The sequence below is a fragment of the Vidua macroura genome, chromosome 1 (genome assembly GCF_024509145.1).
Source record: "Vidua macroura isolate BioBank_ID:100142 chromosome 1, ASM2450914v1, whole genome shotgun sequence".
Taxonomy (NCBI): Eukaryota; Metazoa; Chordata; class Aves; order Passeriformes; family Viduidae; genus Vidua; species Vidua macroura.
Window position 1 is genome coordinate 114,847,033 of NC_071571.1, and position 27,400 is coordinate 114,874,432.

At 36.4% G+C, this 27,400-nt stretch overlaps 1 protein-coding gene across 2 annotated transcripts; it reads right to left on the reverse strand.

Annotated features, from left to right (window-relative positions):
- Nucleotides 1-573: 573 nt before the first annotated feature.
- Nucleotides 574-26,976, reverse strand: TCEA1 (transcription elongation factor A1). Of its 2 annotated transcripts, none has more exons than XM_053976444.1 (10): nucleotides 26,854-26,976; nucleotides 20,881-20,943; nucleotides 16,372-16,477; nucleotides 8,529-8,616; nucleotides 7,361-7,509; nucleotides 5,472-5,528; nucleotides 4,463-4,617; nucleotides 2,941-3,087; nucleotides 1,934-2,005; nucleotides 574-881 (listed from the first exon to the last, which is right to left on the reverse strand). In XM_053976444.1, the coding sequence occupies exons 1-10, from the start codon at nucleotides 26,920-26,922 to the stop codon at nucleotides 873-875; spliced, it is 915 nt and encodes a 304-aa protein (XP_053832419.1). In that variant the 5' UTR covers nucleotides 26,923-26,976; the 3' UTR covers nucleotides 574-872. The 2 variants fall into 2 exon arrangements, with proteins under 2 accessions (XP_053832419.1, XP_053832428.1); XM_053976453.1 differs by lacking the exon at nucleotides 26,854-26,976 and adding an exon at nucleotides 26,404-26,422.
- Nucleotides 26,977-27,400: the final 424 nt, after the last annotated feature.

The following is a 27,400-nucleotide window of genomic DNA, read 5'->3' on the forward strand; positions in this document are numbered from 1 at the left end:
TAATGAATTGGTTAGCTGGTGTTATTAGGATAGCCTACAACACAAAGTCTTTGCTTATTTACAAAGTCTAAACCCAAGTTGGTTGTCAAGCACATTAAGCAAGACTGAACACTCAAATCAGATTTAACCACTATTTTAAGACATTCTTAGAAATAATGCCTGCTGACAGAAAGTAAAATACATGCTTTGGGCAATAAAATATATTGCATTGATCAAAGCTGGTTACATAAATAAGCTTAACCAACCCTTGCAAAAGAGGTCATCATATCCACTAATAAATATTCAAACCCCATGACTGCAAATTTAGTCCTAGTCCAGAAAGACCACATACAAACTAGAGAGTTAATTAAATTGTGTTTTAGTTAACAACTGAGTTTAATGTTATGAAGAACTTATATACTTTTTCTGCTTGCAAAGCAAAGTGATCAGAGCAGAGAGAAACAAATTTCTTTCTTACAACCGAGCAAATTGGAGAAGCAAAATACACACAGGAGGAGTGTGTATGTTTCAGACCACAAAAAATACAGTACATTATTCACATTGTTAGAAAAAAACAAGACAATTACCAAAATGTTTAACTGGTAAAAGTTTAATGTCAACTTACTTATAAAAATGAAAAAATATTTTAAAATTCACCATACAATTGAGCAACCTGGCCCTACTGACTACCAGCTATAGGAAGGCATTTAAGGAAATGATGGTTGTGTCAAAACAAAGGCTAACTTGAGGCATGTATGCTGCTTTGAAATAAAAAGAAAAGAAAAACCAAAAAACCCTCTAATTTGCAGGAAGCTAGATGCTTAGCCTAGTTTTTAAAGCTAATTACAAAATCCTCGTTCATACTGGTCCAGATGTCTTGACAATTTCTTCTTCTAACAGAACTGTCAAAAGAAAAGAATGTTTTATGAGATCTTCATACATCTTACTTCTAAATCTCTGCAAGAAGAAACAGAAATACAACACCATACTTAGGATACGGAAATCAATAATTAAAGCATTTGCTTATATTTTAACCATTCCTTCAGGCATCTGTATACAGACACTTCTGTAACTGCCACCTTACAAAAGGTTTTAAGGAGAAATATACATTTTCAGGTACTGCAAACAATTCCATCAAACGATTTCTAAGCTTTATATATTATTTAGATATTTGAACAATATTCAGCAATAAGCTACGTAAACCAAGATGCATAGAATATTTTTTATGTGACAGTCTTAATGTATATCGTGGCATGGCCCTGCAGAGCTGCAGCATTCTTAACATAGAAAAATAACAGAATGAGGTTACCATGCTTCCTATGGCATGTGATCACACCTTAAACTGTAAATTTTACAAGCCTTCATTTCAGTGTTTCTCTATTTTATTGAACTACCAGTGTTTCTCAGAAGCTTTATAAATTCCTGTTTCCCAAACTTAAAAAAAAGATTCAATCAAGTTATCACTGCCCTACACTTATCCTGGCACAGGAATACAGCATCAGTCATCTCTCTTTTTTATTGCTTCTTCTTTTCAGAATCGCAAAAAAACAGAAAAAACAATAACAACAAAAGGTCTAAAAAAGGCTTGTTACACTCACCAAAGCAGAGATTAAAACCAGTTAAAAGACTTTGGGTGAAGAAAGAGAAAACACAGTGACCAGCTTGTCACCATTTCGTATGGTAAAGCAGTATTGTAACTAAATGTCGCAAGGACCAAGTCCTGATTTCTCTCCCCCTTTGCCACCAGCCTTCTTGAGAGATCTCACACTTGCAGTCAAAAATACATTTCTGATTTAAAGCTATTTTGCAATCTCAACATGTAATATCATTAATGGGTTAAGAAGTAACCCAAAAAGTCAACAGAAAGTGGTTTGTCACATTTACTGTAAACCCAAATTAACCACAGAGGCTGGCTGCCTGCTATCAAATATGCAGAGCAGTCTAACAATCTTACCTTCCATCTGTTTCCACATTCATTACAGACAACAAACGTTGTCATGGGTTCATCAGCACTGCGGGTTTGAACCTTTGGCAAAAGCAAGAGCCAGAGCAGAAAAGGAAAATTAGTATCTTCAATTTTTGTTAGTGTGTGTTCAATGTAACTGTTTAAATCAAAGTTTAACATTAAGGAAAGAAATTTGCATAAAAATACAAGTTAACTTTATGTATCAACTGAAACTGGGCTTTTTGCCTCATTATAAAGCCATAATAAACTTGGATTTTGAGAGATTTAGTAGCACTAAAATACCAATTTCTGCATTGAAACTGTGCACATATTTCTAGGAGCAGATTCTGCACTGAAAGTACAATGTCCAGTACAGCTTCACATACATTTACCAATGTAAAGGCTTAAAAGTCTCATGACTGAAAAACAACTTGCTATTTAAAGCATCTGATAAACAATATAAAATACAAATGCAGCTGATCCTATGATGGAAATGACATTCCCTGAAACACAGACAAATTAAAGCACCCTTCCTGTGGCTGTAGGAATGACTGTAAATCAGGGTCTAGTGTTAGTCAAATGGTACATTAAATATACATAAAAATATACATGTGCATATATGTATATATAATTTTCTGCTTTTAGTCCCTCTGTAAAAATAAGCTTACACACATTAAAAAAACAGTATCTCTCCTCCACATAAAACCCTTATGAATATGATGTAGTAAGAAGAATTATCAAGAATTCAGCATCGCAAAGAAACTCAAGTTTCAATCTATATAGATATTCAGCTTGGATCTACATAAAACTTTTGGCAAATAAATACAACAAACTTGCTTTACACAAGCACAACTAAGTAGATCCAGCTATCTTCACGTTTTATAATTTGTCAGCATTTAGTTGAAAGTTCATTTTGCAATTCCAAATTTTTTTTCTCTGACAATCTTTATATTTTATATATATTTATATTTTAAGGTTTGAAAAAGGAAAACAAAAGAGTCTGAATAACCACGCACCTGGGTGTATGTACAGTTCTTCTTTTTGCACTTGCCACACGTAAACAGATCAGTTTGGGTACCTCCTGTTTTAGCCATCTGGTGCTCTCTGATAGCTTCTTTGGTCAGATTTTTGCGCATTTCTTTCAGCTCATCACTTGCCATTTCCTACAAAGGACAAAGAGCAGACAGAGTTTACTAGGGAGTTTTAGCTTAAAACAAGTTATCACTGTGTGAGCCAATACAATTTTTTACTTAGAATCCATGAGCAACAACTCTGTTGAAGGGCAATGTAATTCTATACATTTTTAATTTTACAAGATTTAAGCTGGACTATTTCACAGCACAGAAGCTACAAGAAGTTAAACATGTTCTCTTTTTTAACACAGATAGGAAAAAAAAGTACAAGTTGCAACGTCAAACATCTAGAAACATTTCTATGCAAATACACTTCTGAAGTTCAGAAATGTAAGCAAGGCAAAGTAGAGGACTTAAAAGTCCTCCAAAGAGACAAAAAAGATGCTCTCCTTAAGTTAGATCCTTGGATAATTGTCTCATTGACCTACATAACATTTATTACAGGAAAAAATTTACATTTTTTTGACTTCCATATTTGTACTGATAAATACAAGTACAGCCATAATTTACCATATGTCATCAAAAATCATATAAACTTTGTTTCTAAACACTAACCAAAGAGTTCAGAATCACCCATTTTCTTTTTCCTTTAAAATAGTTTTAGTGCACAAGATCTTCACAAGGTCTAGTAATCAAGTGTGCACAGCAAAACCAATTTGTTACATTTTTCTTCAATACAATTTTTTTCATTATCCCATGTAGATGTGGAATGAAAATCTTGTATCAATGCTTTTTCACTTCAGAAGTAATCTTAACACTAAGGGGGTTTTAGCCATTTGACATTTTAATCCAAAACATTAATCAAACAAACAATGTGCACTGGACAGGACGAAATATATGTTGCTGCATATGTACATAAATACGTAGAACAAAGAAAATCAAAATACATACTGAAGGTACAACTTGCTTTTTTTACACATTCTTTCACCAGCCTGTTTGTCCTAACCTTTATGTAAAGCTATAGTTAAAAAAAAAAAAAAACAACCAACCAAAAAAACCCATCACAACTTTCTTTTGGAATAAAGTTAGTCACGATTTTCATTAGTTGACCATAGCTAATTTCTCTCAGCCTCCAAGGCACTCCTTTATATCTCATTTGAGGGGGCAGAATCTAACACATAGAAGCAGTACTAGAGAACTGAAACAAGATGTTAACAAGATACACTTTCATTTTTCTCTCCCATAAAATATCATTTTCCATTTAAATTTCTACATCTATTTTCACTTGTAAAGACACTTTCATGCCCTCTACCCAACACAGCCCTGTAATTCAGATTCTGCAAGCCACAAAAAAGCCAGTCTTTCAGAAGTATGCCAGCTTACACAAATTACTTTTATGGCTAATAAATACAGGCCAGGATGTAAGTCCAAGAGGGAAATAGTTTAAAACCTGTGCTTTACTTACCTCTGCTGTCATTTTAGCAAACTTGTCAGGAGGAATGTTTCCACATAATACATTTTTCCTTAGGTTAGGGTTCTTTGCATCCTTGAGATTCGCTATCCTACTTCGTACCCTATTTTTGTATTTCATATCAGTGTTTTTTAATTCTTGAAAAATAGGTGCTTTGGATTTAAGGAACAAAACATGGATAAGTAAAATAGAGTAAAACATTAACAAGTAAAACAGAGTACTAGAAAGGATTAATTCTGGGGGGCAAGATCTAAACCAATGTACTTCTCCACTGTTCGTCAAGTCCTCCTCCCACCCCAACCAACAGCTACTTTCCTGTTTAACACAGCAGAATTCACAACCTTCTGAAGCCTAATCATAGTTTAGCACAGGGTCAGTGAAATAAGAATTTTTGGGTAGTAGGACCTCAACTGTAACTGTGAAAAGTCACCCATAACTTTACGTCCAGTTTCTTGATCTCATTCTGAGAATTAGTTCATTTCTGAATGAAATATACAAACAATGATAGCTTGCGAACACATTTTTTTTTGTTAAAAAAAGAAGCACAGACCTCTGTTCTGGAACGATTCAAACACTGGTACCAGAACCACCCTTTTGAGAAAGGTTCATTTAGAAATAAACTTGTAGAAAATTAAATAAAGACACTAAAAAATTATTAAGACTGTTAACAAGAAAAAAAATTTAAATAGCATAGAAAAGCCCAACATTTTATGTAAGAATACTTCAAAAAGATATAATATTGCAGCTACAAGGAAAACATACTGAGCCAAAAAGAACCCACACACACTCACCTACATGCATTCCTGCATATTTTAAGGCAAATCATTTAGGTTGGGCTGGTTTTTTAAACACTACATTTATGTACTGATGTGTTGAATACAGTTGCCATTTTTGTTTTGAGAAACACTCAATATATAGATGAAGTTAATTAATTTAAAAATTACTGTGTTTTTCAAAAATACTACTCCTGCCCTAGAGCCCATAGATATACAACAAAGGATATCTTCTTCAATCTGAGAACCCAGCTCTTCTTCATCAGCACCAATAGCAATGTAATCATCTGAGGAAAACAAATTATAAAATATTAGCAACCTGACACTCTGTGTTCTCTATCCCTGGGATCCCTATAATTCCAGAACGCTGTAGCTCAGCAAATTATAAAACACTTGCAGAGTATCTTCTTTTTGTATATGTAATTTTAATTTACTGCGTACTTAACCTTTCAAAATTTATTACTTAGAAGAACACAAATAAGTGAAAGAAGCAGAAGTTTAAAAGAGTTAAAAACATTTAAAAACTTCTGACACCTAGTTGTAAACACAAATAGAAACAAAAAACACTGTTACACAGAAAAATCTAAAATATTCCAATAGGCTTGGCATCCCTCCCATCTCCACAGCCTGTGCATAGAACAGCCTATTATAAAAGGGAAACATTTTATCTTGTTTAATCAATTGTTTTAGTCCATACAATACAAGAATAAGCAAATAAATATTTTGTATGCATGGAAGAGAAAAATTTCATTAGAAACATGGTAATTAAATAACAAGCAATCTTATTAGATTTTTTTTAAATGCAAAGCAGAGATGTGTCATAAAACATGTAAATTAGAAGAAATAGACCACAGTAGTCTTGAAGGCAATAAAACACTTGAACTAAAATGTCTCAAGATAACTGTTTACTGTTTCTGACCAAAATGCTTCCCCACAAAGACATCTGCCTTTCCAAGATAGCTTAAGAAAAAATTATATATAATGTTTGCCTCCTTATTTCAACATAGGTATATTTCAGTGAGTAATCCAAACATTGTTTGTCCTTTGATCTCATACCAAAGGCCATAAAACAAGAAAATAACCTTATGTTTTTAACTCACAGATCATCAGTTTACATTTGCTGTAGAAAGCAACACAGCAAAAAAGGTTTTTGGAAAACTATTTAAAATGAAGACTACATAGAATTATGAATATTAAGATGCTTTAGGTGACTGTCTGGTCCCAAAAGAAGTCTATGAACTATATATTCAGATGACCACTAATTCATGGTCTTTAGTCAGTTTTGCTTATTGTCTATACCTGAATGTATATGAATTAAAAGAAAGAATAAGAGTAAACACAGCTGATTCAGAAGTCTACTTACACTGGGCCAAGTTACACTAAGCTAAGAACAGAGAAATAGGAGCTGGGTCATAATTTTGATAAAGAGAAGGATGCACCAGAAAAAAAAAAATCAGGTAATTCTGATAAGTCCAGCTTTCAGTTTGCTCCTTATCCAGCAAATCATTCAATTTGCCAGTTTAAAGACACCCAAGCGTACATGAGAGATAAAAAGGAAAAAATCCCAGAACAGTCAAGGAATTTACAGATACCTAAAAGGCATTAGGTTAAGAGCAATGCAAGACTCTATTATTCCAAGTTATCTTAATAAAATGTCAAGAATAAATCAAAATAGAAAGACAGCCTTCAAAAACTAAAATCTGAAGGTTTCCAGGACCTCTGGTGTAAGAAAGACAGTCTTGCATATAGTCACACCCTCTAAGTCAAAAAGACTGAGACAAAAAAAAAAATAGCAGCCTCTATAAAAAGATTTAAATGAAGCATTAAGGAGACAATAACATTCCTGAAAAGAAGATCCCCTGTTGGCAAGGTATCAGATGAACTGAGCCACAAAATGTCCTGAATTAGCAGCAACGAAAATGCATTTTCAAACATTCCCATGCCATCAAGGTTACTCATTACGTGCACCTTGGGTAAACTGATTTATGGTCTACACACACAAATAGATGCAAACAGGGTTTATTTGACCCTACAGGATAGGTGAAAAAGTAGAGTGGGAAAGACAGAAATAGAGAAGGAGGAAATAGTTAAACTTGAAAATATAGTCTACAAAGCTCACCTCCTGTTCTGAGAGCTGCAGAGAGCATTTCTCTACATTTCACTCGTACAGAGTCTGAAGTGCTTGGAGCCCGGGGAAAAGAAGGGATGAAAGAATTTGAGGGAGCACTACCCTCCTCCTTCCTGCTGCTGGAATTGCTACTTGAACTGCTAAAAGAAGGCAAAATGAAAACCAATATTAATGTTTTTCCCCCCTTCAAATAACTTTGTTTCTGGGCAAAATATCGGTCTTTTGCTACATCCATTTGATGGTATTCCAAAATAAGAACACAGGCCACCTTTTAAAAGTTATTTATAGCTCTAGAGTCAATACAATTTTTAAAGTGTCTTTAGACTATTCACTAGGGTATTCCACACAATAGAAACACAGCAGGTATTTCATTCCATTATGTGGCACATAAGCTTTAATTCTCAGTTCTTTACATTAACATGAAATTTCTTTTCCTCCCACAGAACTTTACTTTAAGAAACAGTGACGATACATCACACCAACATTCACTCTGCAGCAAATGCCTTGCATTCAATCTGTTTACTGTACTGAAGAGGTGCCATGGTCACAAAAAAACCCCCACAATTTATGTAGTTTTGCAAACTGTAAAACAACTTTTCAGCTTCCATCTGGACATACAGTTAGAGGTTAAACTTCAATTTTAAAATGGCTGCTGAAAAAAGATCACTAAACTCCAAAACGTATAGAAGAAATGGGCTTGCAAATACCCTTTTGTAAATGTTCTTCAGCTCCTGCAGTGACATTAATGTAGGCTTCTTTTTCTGGTAACATACTTTGTGTTTACCAAAAAAAGTGCAGAATGTTTATTAAACATAAAAGCTAACACACAAAAGAAGCATATGCAGTTACCAAAAAGCAGAGACTGAGAGTTGTTTTACAGTTCTCAGAGCTTGGTGCTAGTACCGAGAGAGGACAGAGTATCTGACAGACCCAACAGATGGAATAAACAAAACTTGTCTGGCCATATCTTGACCATTTTCTTTTAATCATGTCAACAGTAGCACAGTTTACTTCCCCAACAACACACTGTTTCTTGTACAACTCTGTCTTTCAGAAAAGAACACAGCAGCTGTCTCTAACATTACAAATTCAGACCAAGTAGTTTTATGTTAATTTATACTGAGTGAGACTATTTGCACAGCCATTAAGAATTAAGCACCTTTCTTCTCTGGCATCAGGGCTGTTTTGTGAGGAAGATGCAGGCTCCTTTTTCTTTTCTTCAGAATCTTTATCAGTTGAAGGTCCATCTGGAAATACAAAACATGAGAAACTCTCTTCTATCCAGAAATAGTAACTGATTTAAAGCAGTGGTAAAATATCATTATTTCTCCTGAACCAGTTAGAAATGCTATCAGCTCCCACTCTCTGCTTTGACCTTCTCTTGCAGTACAGCCTTCCACTTCCCAACACCCTCCCAATGCAGGAAATGGAAAACATGACAACACCTAAGAGCCTTCAAGTCAAGTCCAGCATCTGCTTAAACTGGCAATGAAGACATGATGGAAACATAGACTTTTATGATTTATTTTTTCCAACACTACTGCATTAGGTAGACAGTAACTTCCCAGGTCTCTGGAATTTGTCTTCCATGTTTTATACACTGAAGTTCCTACCACATACGTGCCATTCTTTTAAATTATAGTGTGGAAGACACCATAGTTGGCAAAATATAAAGTCATTTTCATCTTTCTGAGGAAGTTTTCCAGACACACAGACAGTATTTTCTCTGATAGCTCTTAAATTATTTGCCTCAGTATTTAAATATACTTGCATCTGCCATTCCCATTCAGACTATGTTTCACTACAATTTTATAAAGAATAAAGACAAAAGTCTTTATGGAAAAGAGCAATCACAACATTTAACTCTAGCACAGTAAGAATGCATACACCCTTCCATTGTAAAGAGGATTTCAGAGTGGCTAAATTGAGTGCCTACTTTGATTTGCTCTATAGAAAGGATGGTTCTCTACTGCCTACAGAGAAAGCCTAGTGAGATTGGCATCACTGATTGACAGATTTTGTGAATTCTTCTTTCCAAGCCCTTATAAAGCTGCTATTACACTTCTAAATTTGTAGACTGTATTACTGGAATAAGCATATATTATAAACTCTAAAATTAATTAAAAACAGAACAAGAAAAGGAGGGAAATCTGTTAAGGCTCAGTCTTGCCAACAAAGATGTCCTGAACTAAGCATGTAAATCCTTGCTTTAGCATCTAAAAGTATCCTTATTTCCAGTGGAAGCCCATCCCTGTGCTTCTCAGAGGAACTTGGTTGTATGTAATTCACAAATCGGGGTCTCTTCAAACATTGAGCTTTTTCATTTAAAAGAGTAGAAAATAACTGCACTGACTTTATTTTTATAGGAACAATAAACTGAACATTATTTTGATTCCTTCCTTAACCTGTGAGTTAAGGAATTTATCCAATCAAACACCACTTTTAACCACTTTGTTAAAAAATCATCATAAAAGGAGAGCAGAGTCAGCAGTACTGGATCAGACTAGGCACCAATCTACTATCCTGTCTCCAGCTGCACCTATAAAGAGATGCACACAAAATAGTAAAGGAACCAGAAAAGCACAAGAAGATACTTCTCCAGAGTATTTCCCCAGCCTTCAAGAGCTCACCCATGTTTGCAATGTTGTATTCAATCCTTGATAAATTTAGTTTAGGAAAAAAAAGATAATTATACACAGATAATGCACTCAGGCTGTCTTTAATAAGCTGAAGATGTTATTCAAAAATTCCTAATAAAAATACCATTTTAACGGCTTCTGTTTATAAAAATAATTTCACTAAGAAAGCAAACAAGACTATAAGCTGAATGGGTCACATGAGTTCTCTGCTATGACAACTGAAGTGCACTAAGAGAAAGAAAACAACTCCCATTTTTAACATGCATACTCACCCTCTCTATGGCAACAACTGATTACATGATATAATCTTTAAAGATGTTCCAAATATGCATGCAATCTCATTTTACTTCATAATGTTTTAAGTACGTGCTCATTTTTGTCAGAGACTTTAAGACAAACCAGTAGATCAAACAGGTATCTTGGGGTACAGCTCAAATCCTGCAAAGCAGGAGGTGTGCTTCAGCCCATTTACCTACACATTTTTTTCTGGCACACAGATTCAGGTCTGACCTGGATATCTCCTGCTTATCAGGCATACACACCACAGTGGTATAGCTGGCACCCAGATCTCTTTGATCAAACACTTCTACTTAGCCCAGCACCATTTCACCAAGGACAGGCACTTGCCAACACCTGCCAATACCCCAGTGGCTTATTTCCCTTATGGAGGGCAGGGTATACACAAGGCAAACAAATAAAAGCACACCTCCTTCTACAGCTGCAGACCAGTCTATGCCAGGATGTCTCAAACCAAGGTCAGACTTGAGCAGCTGAGACTGGACATCTTCAGCAAGTAAGTCCTCAAAACTACAGCTTCTTTAATCACTTAAGAGTTTTTGCTTAATCTAGTTTCAGAAAGCTGAAAATAATATTATCCTAAGTGTTTAAGTCGCTTTATGGGTCATAAATTGGAAAGCATTAGAAGAGATGCTTTCCATCCTTAAACTCACACAGTAATAAGGGTATCTTGTTTTATTGAAATACTGTATTGACAAAAGAACAGAGCACAATTAACAGCCTCCTATGCAGCATTTCATCTATCCTCTGGGGAAAGAAAAATTATCCTTGACAAATTAAAAGCTCCTACTAATTAGCTTATTTTACATTCAATGACCTGACTCTAATACAGAGGAAGAATGACATCTAATGGGAACTATGAACAACCACAGAAATTGTAACAAAGTAAGGTGGAAAAAAATGGCCCTCCTGTGAAATGTCTTTAAAAATTCCAATGTGATTCACCTCAGGAAGTCTACAGAACATTATAAATATTTATATATTACAACCTACAAGTTGTGCAGCTCCTTTTTGCAACTCCATACAGCTATTCAAACGTAACAAATTTTTCTTCAGAAACAAATAGAAACTGTCACCAATTTTAGGACTAAAACTGTAACTTCACAGTTTTAGCTATTGCATCTTCAGGCAGCCATAAAAAAATCTCAAAGCTTTGGTTTTTTTATAAGAGAAGCTAATTTATATTAATACTTCTTTAAAATACAGAGAACATGGTAGTAACAAGAATAGACTATTAGCTATTGGAAAAAGACATTCCAAGTTTAACAACTGCATTGCAGTTTCTACCTGGGTCTTGCAATTAATTTGAAAGACACTTGAAGCTTCTTCAGTGAAAAATCTCTCCAGGGTCAAAAAGACATAACAGTAGTTTGTGTTATCAAACCAAAAATTTTAATGCAATAAGATACAGCCAGATAACATAATTAATCTGAATGCTAGAAGCCATTAATAGCTTTCTCCTAGATTTTTCTATGTTACAAGGCAACACTAGACATTTTGCTAGTAACGAGAAAAAATCAGAAAATATAAAGATGTAACGTTATTCATTTATAAATCTAACTTCAAATTAGGAAAAATATTAAATAAAAATTTTTCCAGAAACATTAATGAAAGGTGGCTAGTTATTACCTGGAAGCACATGAATATTTAATTTAGCGAGATATCGTGTGTTACGTACTCAGGAATCACCACCAGAACTTGGAAAGTTTTCAGAGTATTCAGTTTAAATAAGTTAAAGGAAAGAGATAAGAGAACAGGTATCAAATTACATAGTTATTAATTTAACAACAACGTTCATAAGCAATAATTATTTAGGCTCCATTTTCCAGACTCTGACCAAATAATCTTGAGATGCACAAGGCAGCTACACTTGTCAGCAATTCCTCTACAAGATGTAGTAAGGCATGAAGGTAAGATCAGTAAAGTTTCTTTTCAGTAGTAGCTCTGGGAGGAGGAATATCTAAAAATCCATAAGTAAACAACAAAATTATGAACTGTTTGCTAAAAATTTTATCATCAGTGACAAAAGACCATAACACATGGACTTAGTCACTATATGTGTTTTTCTCTTAAATACTATAAAGCATTGTGTGTTATCTCTCTACTGATTAGCTTAAAAAATTACAGACCTACTACCAGTACATGAACAGTTCCAAATATACACTTCACAAGAGGTGATTTCTTCAGCTCATACTCGATATGAAAATGAAACTACTGAAATTGTTTTTGCACTTGATTCTGCTTGATGTCTTATAAAGACATGTACTCTTCTTATCAAAAGTAAATAATATTCGTAAATGCTATTAGACTCCAATTTAAGAACTTGCTTTTCCAGGAACATTTTTTTTTTCAGCAAAGCCAGTAGGCTTTGAGATGTCCTTGAACAACTTCACTTACGACAGCATTAACATACCTGTAAGATAGTCCTAGACTGCACCTGCTGGCTCCAGGAGAATCAAATCCAGGTTTGAAATAACAAAGGATTTTGTGAGCAAAGTAATCTTAGTATAAAGACTTCTGTGATGCCTGACTGGTGTTATTAACACTTAAACACTCTTAAAATAAAATTACTCAGGCATGCCCTTCTTTGAAATAGGCATTTCAAAATGTTTGTGGCCTCACTTTTAGTTTTCAATACTGGCAACAATTGATCGCTTAACATTAAGAACATTGTGCCATGCTTCTGCATTTTGAGTTCAGTATATAAAGTTACTGGAGGAAAGTTTACCTACAGGTCTGGACATTCTTTTTCACTGTATACTCTTCAGTTCAGCAAGTAATTATTTATTATGAGGGTTATATTTCTTAAGGAATTTTTGTTGCTTTTCTGACATAAGAAACACTTCTGACAACCTAAATGAGTGTGCATAAATGCATTATCTGCACAGCATACTCTCTATATTCAGCTTGGCAAAACAATCATTATTGGTAAATTCCATGTTATAACTGAGCAGCATTTTATTCTGAGAGCTGAATTTAGCTCCTTATGCAAATTCTGACCATCTCTGCTGTGTAGTTTAACTTTCAGAAAGTATCTGAGAGGGACCTTGCACTGTGGCTCACCCAGTGAGTCACTTCAGATGGTCACAAGCCCTCTGCTGCACAGCTTCTGACCCCTCCAAAAAACGTTTGGTAACCTGGGAAGGCTCAAGTCAAGCCACAAAGATCTGGTGATTCACAACTCAAAACTTTGATTTGTTCTCATGTTTCCCGTGCATTCCTAAAACTTAAATTCTGATAGCATCGAACTGAAACATTACATGCAGCCTGAACAGTGAACAATTCTTGCCTAAATTCAAAATGTCATTTATAAAAATAACTCACAAAGACTTCAGAGCTCTGAGTACAATGCTTGGTACGATTAACAGCTGTCCGCTTCTGCTGCCATCTTTGCTCCATACCATTTTACATGCACTATAAACAGCATAATCGAAACTGATTTCTCAAGCAGCTCAACATACGGTATTTCGTATTCTTCCAAGAAAGTCAAAACTAATGACAAAACAGAATAAGAGTACTTTGTAAGATTCCCACCCATACTTATACCCTATCTTTCACAGAAACTTTTCACATGAAACTTTATGTTCTAATGAGTTATTGAGCAGTGATAAGAGCCAAAACATTTGCCTTACTATGCTTTATTATAAGATCTACATTACAACCAAGGAAAATTTAACTACCTACATTTTGAATGTAAGCAGTGCTGTATTTTCAGGATTAATTTGATTTTATGTAGTAAGACCATTACCACAATTATATTAGAGCTGGCACAATAATGTACACACAATAATATCTGTTCTGTAACAAAAATTAGCACATGAACGAAGGTCATATACTCACTGCCTCAATAAGTATTCAGTTCTGATAAATGCCAAATATTTCTTATTTACTTTCCAGCTCCTCACATGTTTGACTTCACCTCATGCAAAATGCCTCAGTTAGAGTCTCCCAACTGTGTTAAAACAATCTGAATCTAGCAAGCTATAAAAGGGGAAGGTCACAGCTGTTTGTTACTGCTGCAATCCCTGTGCAGGAAACAGCAACTGCAAACAGGCTGTACCAAAAAGTGATAGTTGAGATTTCAAGCCAGAAGAAATTAACAAAACAATTCGTTTCCAACTGGTTGGTTTCCAGCTCTGGTCTTCTGGATAGCCACTCCAGCATTAGTTGTAACACAGGAGGGAGCAAAGAGGCACCTGTGCAGAAAGGAAGTCAGGACCGCTCCTTTACATAGCAGCCCACACCCAGATTGACCTGCCGTGACCTTCAGGCACCACATTCTTACCCAGACTACTACAGCATGGAAACCCTCCAGGCAGGAGTGACACTCCCCATGTTTCACAATGTTTGAACACTTAAACACCAGTAAACTTTAAATAACAATGTATTAAGACAATTTTGACTGATTTAAGGAACTCAAGCGTTGAAAAAAATGAAACAATTATTTTTAGTGTCTCAACAAAAAAATGGCAAATCCTTTAGTCAAAGGACAGCAATAATCAGGCAGATCTCCCACTTCCTAAGGACAGCAGCATCTGAGCACACTCCAGGTGAGAATTCTTTTGGAAATGAGAGTATCTCCTCTACTGTGTTGTCTAAGCTAAGTGGCAGTATTAAAAATTTAAACTTCCAAGAAGAAAAATTAACTGTCACCAAATATTGATAGGGTTTTGTTTTTAAAACTTAGACTAATAACTTTTAATAACTTGAGAGCTAAATCACTCAATCCAGCAGCTACTTTTAGAAGTCTTTAGAGCAACTGATGCTAATATGCAAGTCAATTACTCCACTTATATACCTTACCACTTTTATATACTGATATATTAAAGTTGGACTTCTACTTTTAAGTTTAAAATTAAAAAGTATATTACTATCACTATTTACCAGTTAACTCTGACCAGATCCTACACTAAGATCCTGTATATGCATTTAATTTTATTATTAAGATCATTATGAATTTTAAGGTGTTTTATCAGCATGTCTAGTATTATCCAATTTTTACTACTAAAACTAACATTATTAGTAAGTAGATTAAAAGTCTTTAAGGTAGCTTAAAAAAGTTTGCTGTAGAGGCTGTTGTTTCTTACTAGAGCATCAAAGTTTAAGGTTCTGACAAATTGTCCATTTCTACAGAGTATTTTCTACATCATTTACAAGACAGTAATAAAGTATCTGATAAAACACTTCACAATCGATAAAAATGAGGCTGAGTTCCAATGGTATGGGACTCACACTCTCCTGGTATTTGGCATATTTTTCCAGACAGAATGGTAAATATTTAAATCATTATGTAAACTGTTTTCTATTTTAAAATTTTAAGCTGCAAAAATCTTAATTTACCTAAACTTACATACAAAGAAACAAAACAGAGTGCACCACAGTGTATGAACAAAAATACCCAGACATATTTTGAGATATAAGTGTTTTCAGATATATTAAGTACTACCAAATACCTTTGAATAAAACCCTAACAGAAAGGTTTTAAGCTTATTAATTGCTTTAAGGGAAATTAAACAAAAAGTATTAAGTTGCTAATTAGTAAGCTGTTTAAAATTATGAAGGTTTTAGAAAATGCAGCTGTTCCTCACTACCTGTAAGTTCTAACAGATTTTAACATAATTTTTACTGTTTTTTTCTCTTCAGAAATCACTTCATAACCAAACATCAAAGCCTCCACACTCTCACATGAGATTTTGCACCAGTTCTTCACAGTACTTGTTATATTTGACAAAGAAAATAGTCAAGAAGTTTGTTAGTGCTTAGTGCTGCAGTACAGTCACCCCAGCTCAACTGCAGGCAATGAGACTTCAGAAATGAATGACGTCAGAGAACCTGATTTCCTGCTGCCTGCCAGCCCCAATAAATTACATTAACTGTTTCTCTGCACACACTCTCACAGTAATGGCCTGGTGAGAGGCAGACTAAAAAACCAATTACACCAGTGCAGGAAGTTTCAATATTCACACAAAAGCACAAATATGTCTAAAGCAAGGCAGTGTTGATGATGAGCACCAAGGCTAGACAGAGTTAAAACATGCAAGAGCAAGGACATTTCTGTTGCCATACCTAACAGCTTTTTCCAAGACTTGATAAGAGATTTTGCTAAAGATGTAACCTCTTCATCTGTGCTTTGCTTGCGTATTGCATTCACTGACATTCCAATTCTGGTAGACTGCAAAGGAAATAGAAATGTACATTATCACAAGTGACATTAAGGCAACTTAACAAGTAAACATATACAAATTTGTACTTTGACATTAATTTTTACAGTATCTTTTTTCTTTTTCTTTTGTGGTGGGTTTGTTTCCTTTTTTCTTGTGATTATCAAGACAAAATATTGCAAGCCTTTATAAAAATTACTTTAACAACATGGACATTTTATAACGAAATACAACAGTGTTACCATCTGTCTTCACCACAAAAGTTTGGGGAGGGGTGGGCAGTGGTGGTGGGCACAAGGGTTAAGGACTGTATTTATATTTCAGCACTATAAGAAGCTTGCTAACTTCTTCACTGACACCATACTCTTAGAATTCCCATTTAGTGGCTGCAATACCCAGCTGGGAGCAAGCATGTTTTAGGTACTTAAAAATTTTGCTGATACTGAGATTCTTTAGAATCGTTAGCACAGAGAGTTCTGACTTCAGATAGAAGCAGAACTCTCTGTGTTTAAGATTTTAAAGAATGAGCTACCCTATCTTTCTGAAAAGGCCGAGACAGTGACAAGCTTCAAGCCTTTGTCACTACTGCCACCTACAGAGTGAATATGAGAGTAAATTACAATTCATGCCTTTCAAGACTCAGAAGATGAGGACATAAATATAGCTCAACAGTAACATTTTAGAAGATTTATGGCTAATGCGTACATGTAACAAGGAGAAAATTTCCACCCTTTTAGCTTCACAAGAGGAGAAAAGCATTTAACAATATAAATAAGGATTTTATTATCCTTTTGTATTCTGACTGATGACTAATTTTTTTTATTTGTTGTCAAGATGCTCAGTTTTGTTGCATTACCATTTACAGGACTTTCTAAATATAAATTACTCTACTTACTTTTGCAATAGATCATCATAAATTTCCTTCTTCTTAAAATGAAAATGTAAATTTTTGTGGCTTGCTAAAAATGGAAATGATTTGTTCCTGTATTATCCTAAATTACTTCTTACAATCCAAACAACACTTTCTGAGGCACCACGGATGTGCTAAATGACTGGAAACATACTGAAATAATCCATAGCTATTTCAGCCAAGGAAACACATTAAATAACCTCAGGCCTGAGCATCAGCTCTAAACATGTATTTAAAGGAAACAGATGGTTACTCACCTGTAGCTAAAATGTTCCAAGATGGACTCTGCTCACTCACATTAATGGTACTGGCCATTTCACTTGGTATTTCGAACACTTAAACCTCAACATTATGTTCAGACAGTAAAAAATAACATGTCCTTGAAAATCCATAAAATACCACATCTGGATGAGAAGAATGTATCTACCAAAAATTTCAACCCTCCATTAGTAGCTGGGCACAACAGCAGCCTATTCTTATCAGCAAAGGGAAAACACACAAACTTACAGACTTAGTTAACTAAGTAAAATCCAAAAACTCAAGTAAAACTCAAAACTAAACAGAAAAATTTCTTCTTCTGATCACACAAGAGAGACAGTTTATGGGAACTTTCTGAACTGTCAGCTTTCTTAAAGCAGTACATAAAAACAACTCATCTATTTGCTTTTATAGAGCACTGGATCAGGTCTACCTGAAGAGAGGAGGTAATGATCTACTAATTTATCTGTCTTCTAACTGGCACAGATAGTCACAAAAGATCAGTGTTCTATTCTCAAAATTACTATATTTTAATGACAAACCAGCTGACAATATTTGAAATTTCCTTAGTTGGCCTGTCTGTAAAGCTATTCTTGTGATTGCCATCGTTAAGTGATAAACTCCAGTATTTTCATTCTTCCCCACTTTAAATTCTAGAGCACTTTACATCTGCTTTCAGAGTAAAGACAGACAAAGACAGCATAAAACAGCTTTTTTCACCCTGAAGCACTGAAGCTTTGGCCAGCAGCCCTCAGTAGGTGCGAGCAGCACTGAGCATAAGTAACCTATGACAACACAAAGCAGAGCACATGGTGGCAGCAGGTATTCTCTAAACCAGAACAAATGCAAAAATGTAAGGAACAGAGCTGTGGAGGAAGAGCAACCACCGAAGCAAGCAGACCGTGCTTCCAACTTTAAATTATAAGTGTATGAGGATAGAGAAGTGGTGAGCACCAAGACAAAGCAGAGCCAAACCAACCACTGAAGAATAACCACCCCTGGGTTTCTAGTCTTGCCAGTGAACTGGCCTGAAGCCATTAACAAGGGCTGCACATCACAGCCTAGTTCTGCACATGTGTGTGTAATTTCCTGTAAAACCTGTTTGTGCAAATAAAGCCTGACTGTGTCGCTCACTGTTTAGCTGTGCACTAACCACAATTTGCACCAGGGACATGATGCCTTTAATGCTGTGAAGCTGCTAAACAGATTTGCAAGTCAGACCACTGGATAAACTGTGTGAGGAAGCCTACTGGCTCCCTGCCTAGCTGAGCAAGGATCAGCTTGCTTACATAAAACTCATCAGATGTAACACAGTGGTATTATTGCCTGCAATCACTTCAGTTTTCTGTGAAAATAAATGTGGCAAGAAAGAGACAATACACCAGCACAAGTCCAGACTACTAATATGCACCTTCCTGTTGCACATACCTGAGAAACTAGTCAGAGGACCTCATAATTTCAGGCTGAAGTAGCAGTGGTATTACATGAAAAATCATAACTTCTCTTATTACACAGGAATAACAGAGCTAGTAGAGCTTTTCTCAATGTAGCCAGCTTTCAAAACTTTGTAAAAATGGGTATGGAAGTATGCTTTTCACTTTTGTTCCACATTTTATCAATTCAAACATATTTATCAGAAGTCTTGATTTACACAGAGGAAGATAGTAGCTCCACTATCTCATGATCATCACCCTTCTTGACACTGGCACGCTAATGATCCACCACCAGAGCAGCGAGTATGATTACTTCGCATTTCAGCTCTCACTCCGAGTCCACCATTGCTTAAGCAAATTTGGGAGGCCAACAAAGAAAGTTTATGGCAGACTTAATATATTATCAAACTCCTAAGAATAAAAAAAAAACCAATTTGAGTCCCAATATGTTGCTAAATGCAATCTTATGCAGTGGAACTGTTTTGAATACAGCAATGGATATTTATGAAAAGCTTTCTAACTAAGGTACATACAATGCACTTTGCAAGAGTATCCCAAAGTACCTGAAATTCCAGAGCACTTGCAGAGAGATTTTTAATTCCAAAGTCAAAATAACATTATTATACTTAAAGCAAAATATAATTTGCATTAAGACCTGCACAAAGAAACTCCAAAGAATCAGGTTAACCAGTGGGGTTTTCTGGATTTTGTTCTTGTTTTGTGTGGGGTATTTTTTCTGGGGGGTTTTGAGTTTGTTTTCTTTTTAAAGAAGAAGGCTGAACCTAAGGGACAAAGTATCACAGTTGTACCAACATTTATGCATAAAAGTGACACCTTAAAAATCCTATTTTCTGTCAGAAACAGTATTAGTAATAACTTACTAAGTACATTCTGCAAGCATATAGGATGTATGAATCAAAAATGTTACTGTTTCTTTAAAATTTGAACTTTATGCTAATTCTTTATCTCTGACTATTCATTGCCCCTTAGAAAAAAGTTACTTTTCAGTCTCCTCCAATTTATTTGGCTACTGCAGGAAATCAGGTCTCAGATTTAACTCTGACATTTGAAAATTTTCACAGACAGGGAATATCTGGCTAGTTTGGAATAAAAATTGCTCACTGATGAATTACATGACAGGAGCTGAAACATGACATGTAAGGAAAGTTTGTTTTTTGAAAGAATTTGAAATAATACATGAAATACTGTTAAATATGTAAATCTAAGTAACATTAGTGAGAGTATCCATGCAGCTGGGAGAGATCCATCATTCCAGCCCAGAAGAGTAAAAGAGGAGAATAATTACCTTAAGAAATACATAACTCAGAATGAAGGAGGGGGGATGTGGAGTGTTTGTCAAATACAACTTGCCTAAAAGGTATCAACTATGTTTCTCCTCACTTACAAGACAAAACCAAAACTAACTATATAAGAAAAGATGGTATCAGCTGTAATCAGGTGCATTCTCCTTCAAGAGGAAGGAAACACACCACATTTGTCTTAGAGTAAAAATGTGAGATTCTATGTCCGGTAAATTTGTAAGCAGCTCTTCTTTCTTGTCCATGACAAAATTCACGACTCTCAATCAGAAAGACAAGCTTTAAGAGTTTGCTACTGGAAGAAAATACTCAAGATAAGTGTGCTGCATCAGGTGAAGTGACACTAGACTACCATGTAAACAAAACCGATGCTTCCAAGGACTTTGGATTTAGGAATTTATTTAAATAGTGTAACCTTCTACCAAATCTGCTGGCTCCATCTTCTTCATTAGGGAGTTAACATTTGCAACGCAACAACAATAAGAAAATCATACCTGTAGTAACTCAAGGGTCATAGGAATATTCTTAAGCTCCTTCAACAAATCAAGAGCTCCAGCCTAAAAAAAAAGAAAGAAAATAAAAAAGTCAAGTTAGTAGCAATCAGGAACTTCAAATAAAATATCAACAATATAATCCTATCTGTCTTCAGGGACACATACTGGGTTCAAACCACCAGGTCTCAATTTATCCACAGAACTAGAACAAGGAATGTTCCACTTCAGAAACTCTAAGCATTAACAGGCCTTAACTTGGAAATCAAAGTATTCACTCAAAGACTAGGGGAGTTTTACCCCATGTAACTCAAATGACAGTCAAAGCATTCTGTCAATTAGTACTTAACCAGCACATATCTTCAAGGGTGCTTCGCTTAACAGCATTAGAAACAATCCAGACAACAGCAGCAATTTTCAGTTCAGAACAACCACATCAGTTTTAGCACAAGAACGTGGAGTTGAGAAGCTCTGCACAGTCCATCAATAATGCACACATATATATAAAACACACACAGACATCATTCTTAACTGTGTTTGTGATGTGGTAAAGCCACACGTCGAGGGTTTTTCTTCTTCCCCTGCTAAGACTGTTAGGAAAGGTACTAACTAATTCTGTGTAAGCAGCCTTCTAGATAGATGATTCAAGTTCAGAGATTGCACTATTAGATGTTAACGAAGTCTATACCCAGCTACTTTAACAATTCATTTCTTAGCCATGTCGGCCTTACTTTAAAAAAGTTTGCATAAATATGAGCGCTGTAATTCTCTTTAACCTCTCCAACCTTGATGATTTACCAACTCTACTTCAGCAAAGCTCTGCAGCATCCACTTGTGACTGTGCACATGGGCTGTCAGCCTACACAAACCTCCCAAAGGCTTAGATGATTTGGCTGTTATTCAAGTGCACGTGGTGCTGAACCTGGAAGCTATGAACAGAAGGGAGGCAACAACTGCCTGTGCATCCAAGAGGCCATTCAGTTCACTCACAAGCTCAGTTAATAACCTTTTCTTTTTTTTTTTTTTTTTTAAATTCATAAGGTTCAGAAATAAATCCCACGAAATTTGCATTTGCAAATCTGTGGAATTTGATTCACTTTCCTTACCTCTCAACTTATCCTATTTTATTTTGCATTTTGCTTACTTTTCAAATTCTCCCTAAACAACTTCTATTATAATGCCTGTTGCAAGGAAACTTAAAATATTCTGCTCCATCTGCAGTCTTACACTTTAACCACTAAAGATAAAATAACTACCAGGAGGTTGAGAAAGATGGAAGTGGAACTTTGGTGTCACATCTAAAAACCCTCAGCTTTGGACACCTTCAAGTGTTGGCTACAACCTTTGTTTTTCAAACACTTCTGACCTCCAAACCCAAACATCTCACTAAATCCCACCTTACACAAATTCAATTAACATATAAAGCTAAAGTTTCACTATTTTGCCATGAGAGCAAAAGTTCCATTTATCTTTTATTCATGTTATACAAAACTTCTCCAGTCTTAACTTCTCCAGAATTTTAGCAGCAATGATGCAAGACTGAGAAATGTCACAATATTTTCAGGTGCTAAATTGAGTTGGCATACTAAACCATATCTTTTGCTCAACAGCCATAAGCATGGTTTCTTCTGTGCAAACACAGATCCAAATAAAGCAAGTTAATTATCTTCACTGCTACAAAACAAAATCAAATTCAAGAAAATTTTCTTAGCCAAAACAAAACTAATGACAGAAGTCAATGTGCCATTTAAAAAAATATAATCCAGTAAGACTTACCTCCAAACCAATTAAGTTATTAGCACACCGTACACAGCATGTAATTTTAAAATTAACACAGCTGATTGTAGTCTGCAAATTCAATATGAAAGTAACACTGCAATGCAAAGTAGCACTCTCTTCATCTCATCTTAGAAATACAGTCTAGGCAAAATTCCTTTGCCTGTTATATTCCTTCCCAACTGCACACATGAAAACAAATTTATTATTCCCAGAGTAAATGTTTTCCAATACTAGCAACTTGATACATAGCAGGTTAACAAACCATGCAACAATTAAAAAGAAAAAAAAAAAAAAACAAACAAACAAAAAAACAAAAAAAAAAAAAAAAAAAAAAAAAAAAACAAAAAAAACACAAAAAAATCCCACAAACAAGAACAAACAACAAAAAAAAAGACAACCAAAACCCCCATAAACAAATATCAAAACCAAAAAGCCAAACCCAACCAAAAAACAACAGGTTAATAGATGATATCTACATTTTATGTTGGTTTCTGTACCAAATTACCAAAAATTGATAATGCACTAATCCTTTCTAAGCCTTCACTTCTCTAATCAATTATACTGTGCACCAAAAATTACATGCTTTAAAATTAAATTTATATTGGTTTTAAACTCATACCAACTAAACATTTTCATAATCACTTTTCTTAGCATAAAGTCAAATGCTCTCTGTATCTCAAAACTAGTGTGGAAGCTGCACAGTATAACTTGCAATTACTTTTCTCCTAATGTAAGACTTCTGTGTTCAAAAAAACTCCCAACCATTAAGACCACTGTTATAAACTCTCATTTAAAGGTATTTCTATAATTTTATAGAAAAGGAAAGGCAATGTCCCATTCTCCCAGGCTGGCTGGCTTTCAATTTACCTTGTCACTTAAATTAACAGAAGTCAGCTTCATACAGACCCAGCAGATTATTCCTCCCAGCTTCTTTCAGTTGGTCAGATCACAACAGCACAGAATGGTATTCTATAGCCATATTTTAAAGCTGAGCTTGAGGCAATAGAAAATGAAGTACATTTTTGAAGACAGCAGAGCTATCCAGTTATAATTCCCTTCTACTTAAAGGAGTACACATTTAATAACACACACAATTTTATTTTCTTCTCTAAATTTACTCAAGCATTCTTGTTTTTTTTTAATCCATGGGTGCAGCCTTAGTTTTCATACCTACTCATTACAGCAGCTTAATGAAAGAAAGGTGTACTTACAACAGAAGCTCAAAGGAAGGCACTACAGGTTTTAATCCAATCACAGTTCTGAAGGAGGAGTAGTATCTATTTCAATTCGAAGCAACAGCAGAAATGCGTATCGCACAGTGCATTAAATACTAAATCAGATTATTTCCTCCTTCAAAACAAAAGAACTGCATGTATCATTTCACTAAAATAGTTATGAAATCTGCACAGCTACAATTAAATCCTTAGTCAAGGCAAATCACCAAGAGTCTGACTCAGAAAGAGTGTCTGCATGGCCTGCCCTTTTTACTCATCAAAAGACATGCCACAGAGTGCTTTGCCACAACCCAGTCGCCTTTTGTATGAGAGATCAAACATTTCTTGTCATCTGACTCTTGACAGCTTCAGAGAGAGCAAGTATCAAAGCTTTTTTTCTTTCTTTTATTATTAATGCATCTCATCAAATCATTCTCTTTCAAAGACACAGACCAAAACCTGTTCTAGAAGAGTAAAAATGGAGAAAGGAACACAAGAGGTTGTCAAGAGCATCATTACTCAGTGGGTACTTGTGTAAGAATGCATTTATCAATTCCTCTTCATCTTTGTGAGACAATAAAGTACCTTTTCATAGAGACTACCTTAATTTTGCTAAAGTTAGCATTTTAACTGCAGGGGAGAATTAGGTAGGAAATCACTTTGTGCAATAAAGAAATACCTTATAAATGACAAAGACTTAGAAAAACACAGAGACACCTCCTGGTTTGAATACTAACGTACATCCTCTCCTTTGATGCCACTAAGGGTTTTTATCACGCTACACACATGTGCTTTGGACAAACTGTCAGATCTCCACTCTTGGCCACAGTGGCAGCTAACAAAGGAGCGACTTGTGTGCAGCAAGGAGCCTGACTGAAGGAGCTCTGTTTCAACACAGTAGAAAAGCCCAGCACCTCTGGTGCTCCCACGCTCTCACTCCTCGCTCTCACTGCTGGGACAGAGGTGAACATGAAGGTCCAGCTCTGGCTCCAGGCAGGCACAGCCTGGCCCAGCTGTGCCCGCTGTGTTCAGCCACGTCACACCTACGCTGACCCCAAGGAAGTCACCGCAGCGCTCCCCAGAGCTCTGAAAGTTAATTAGGTTACACAAGTCTGAATACATGTTCCCAGCTGCTGTTAGGAATTTTATGCAAATTCCTACGCCTCTCAAAATACAGAGAAATACCCTGTTGTCACCTGCAGCATCCCTGGTATGGCTACTCCCCAGGATCGTTCTCATGCCACCTGAGAGCTGTAATTTTCTTTCTGTTATCAGAAGTTTTACAAATAAAATTGAGCTGGCTGCCCTTTATCAGTCTCATGACTGTGATATTTAAGCGTTTCAGTCAGCAAGTTTCCACCCTTTCAATACCTTGTTGGAAAGAGCCATGACTTCAGTTTTAGAGAAAGTGAGACAGTAAATGCTTTTGTGCTTAAATGCATAGAGAATAGAAATAAAAACAAAGAGGGAAAATAATGGAATTAATAAATGCTAGTCATAAAATATTCTTTCCTCTAGACAAGGGTCTTGCTGCCACAATGTATCATTTAAGAGTCCAAATATATCAGAGCTAAACCAAGCCATATTGAGGAACTTCACGGATTGAAGCATGGCATGTATGTGTTTACAATGAATTTGTTTGTATTCTGAACTAAACAAATCTCCTTGGTTTAATACAGTCAGTATTTCTAAAAATATGCAAATATTATTAATAATGCTCTTTATACTCTCTAGTATTAAGCAATAACAAAACTACTTCTATACAGTGGAATTGCACAGTGTTGAGTTCTGAACTATTACTGTTAATAAGCTTTTAATGCATTATCATAACACATAGGAAAAAAACCCTTAACTTTATGTATATAATACATACATATATATGTATATATATGTATATATATGTATATATATAATGCATAATATACATTATATATGTATATAATTCCTCATAGTAGGAATTACAACAGTAATTCCTACTGTTGTTCCAATAACAGTAGGAACAAACAGTTCCTACTGTTGTTCCTTGCAGTAGGAACAACAATCACATATACAAGCACAAATTTACAGAGAATAACAATGTGCCCACCTGATAAAGAAACAGTAAACAGAGCTGACAATTTACTTGCATGCTATTTTATGTATAACCAGGATCAGTTATCTGGCTGTTGCTCTACACTCTGATTTTACTTACTTTGATATGTTTGCAGGTACCATATGTTAAAAAAAACCATATGTTACCTCAGCTCTGTATGAAGGGCATACATGACAATACCACTTGAGCTAAGCCAACTGAATCCTACCAAACTATATTCTTCCCCTGTTCTAAGGCATGAGTTATTCCTCAGATTAATGAACGCAATTAGAAGTGTTGCAGGTTAAAGAGAAAGAAAAAAAAAAAAAGAAGAAAGGAAAAAGGCTCACATTCCTCATCTGTGAAGTTTACCCACTCAATTCTGGCCCTGCCGAAGCTGGGTTTGGGCTCTTCAGTCATATCTTAGTTTTTACATCCCACCTAAAACTCCAGCTTTCACACCTATAAGCGACAACACCCCATGTACAGAGGGCCATCTCCGCAGGCGTTCTCCTGGGGGTGACAGGTTTTCTTTCCCCCGCGCAAGGCCAACACCGCGGTTTCAGCGAGCAGGAAGCGGAGGGCGCAGCCGCTCCCAGCCAGGGCCGGTGCCCGGGCGGGAACCTCCTCCCGGCCGAAGGCGCTACGGCGAGGGTGGCGGGGCCGCCCCGCCGGGGAGCAGAAGCGGCTGCCGTCCCCTCTCCTCTGGCGGGGCCGGGGGGAGGCGCCGCAGCCCCGCGGGGCGGCGAGGGAAGCGCCGAGGCCGCCGGGCAGCGCGGGGAAACTCGGCGGCGGGAAGGGACAGGCCTCGCGCCCGCGACAAGGAGGGAGCGCGGGGCCGGCCGGGGCCGCGCCGGGGCCCGCGGCAGCGCCGCCGATCCGCCTCCAGCCCCGTCCCGTCCCGGCGCTCACCGCGTTCTTCTTCTGCACCATCTTGTCCATCTTCTTGGCGATGCGGATGATCTCGTCCTCCGTGGCCATGGCGGCGGCGGCCCGGGCGGCGCCAGGCAGCGCGCGTCGAGCGCCGGCCGCGGGAACCAGGCAGCGCTGCCGCTCGCCGAGAGCAGGGGCGGGGCTGCGGCCACTCGCGCACCGCGCTCCCCTCGGAAAAGCCCCAAACGCAGCAAAAGTACGGTGAGGTGTCGGACCTCTAACAGCCTTCACTGGGCACTGCACCAAATCTGACCGAGTTCAAGAAGCGTTTGGACAACGCCCTTCAGCCCATGGTGTCATTCTTCGGTGTCCTGTACGCGGCCAGGAGTCGGACTCCGTGATCGTAGTGGATCCTTTCTGTCGCCCTGGTTATCAAGAGTTTTCTAAAGCCTTCTGAGTTTACATTCTTGTAGAGAACTTTCTCACACAACTTTCTGTAAATAACCTATTGTTTTGCATTCTTTCATAGAGGCGGAGAAATTTGATGTACAGGTAGTTTGTCCAGTGTCTTTGGCGAGGTGGCACG

Excerpts from the sequence above, each read along its gene's own strand:
- TCEA1 (XM_053976444.1), bottom strand. The coding sequence starts at position 26,922 with ATGGCCACGGAGGACGAGATCATCCGCATCGCCAAGAAGATGGACAAG. Across the intron at positions 8,617-16,371 it reads GTCTTGGAAAAAGCTGTTAG|ATGGACCTTCAACTGATAAA; the intron begins GTATGGCAACAG and ends TTGTATTTCCAG. Across the intron at positions 4,618-5,471 it reads GGGTTCTCAGATTGAAGAAG|CTATTTTTCAAGAATTAAAA; the intron begins ATATCCTTTGTT and ends AATCCAAAGCAC.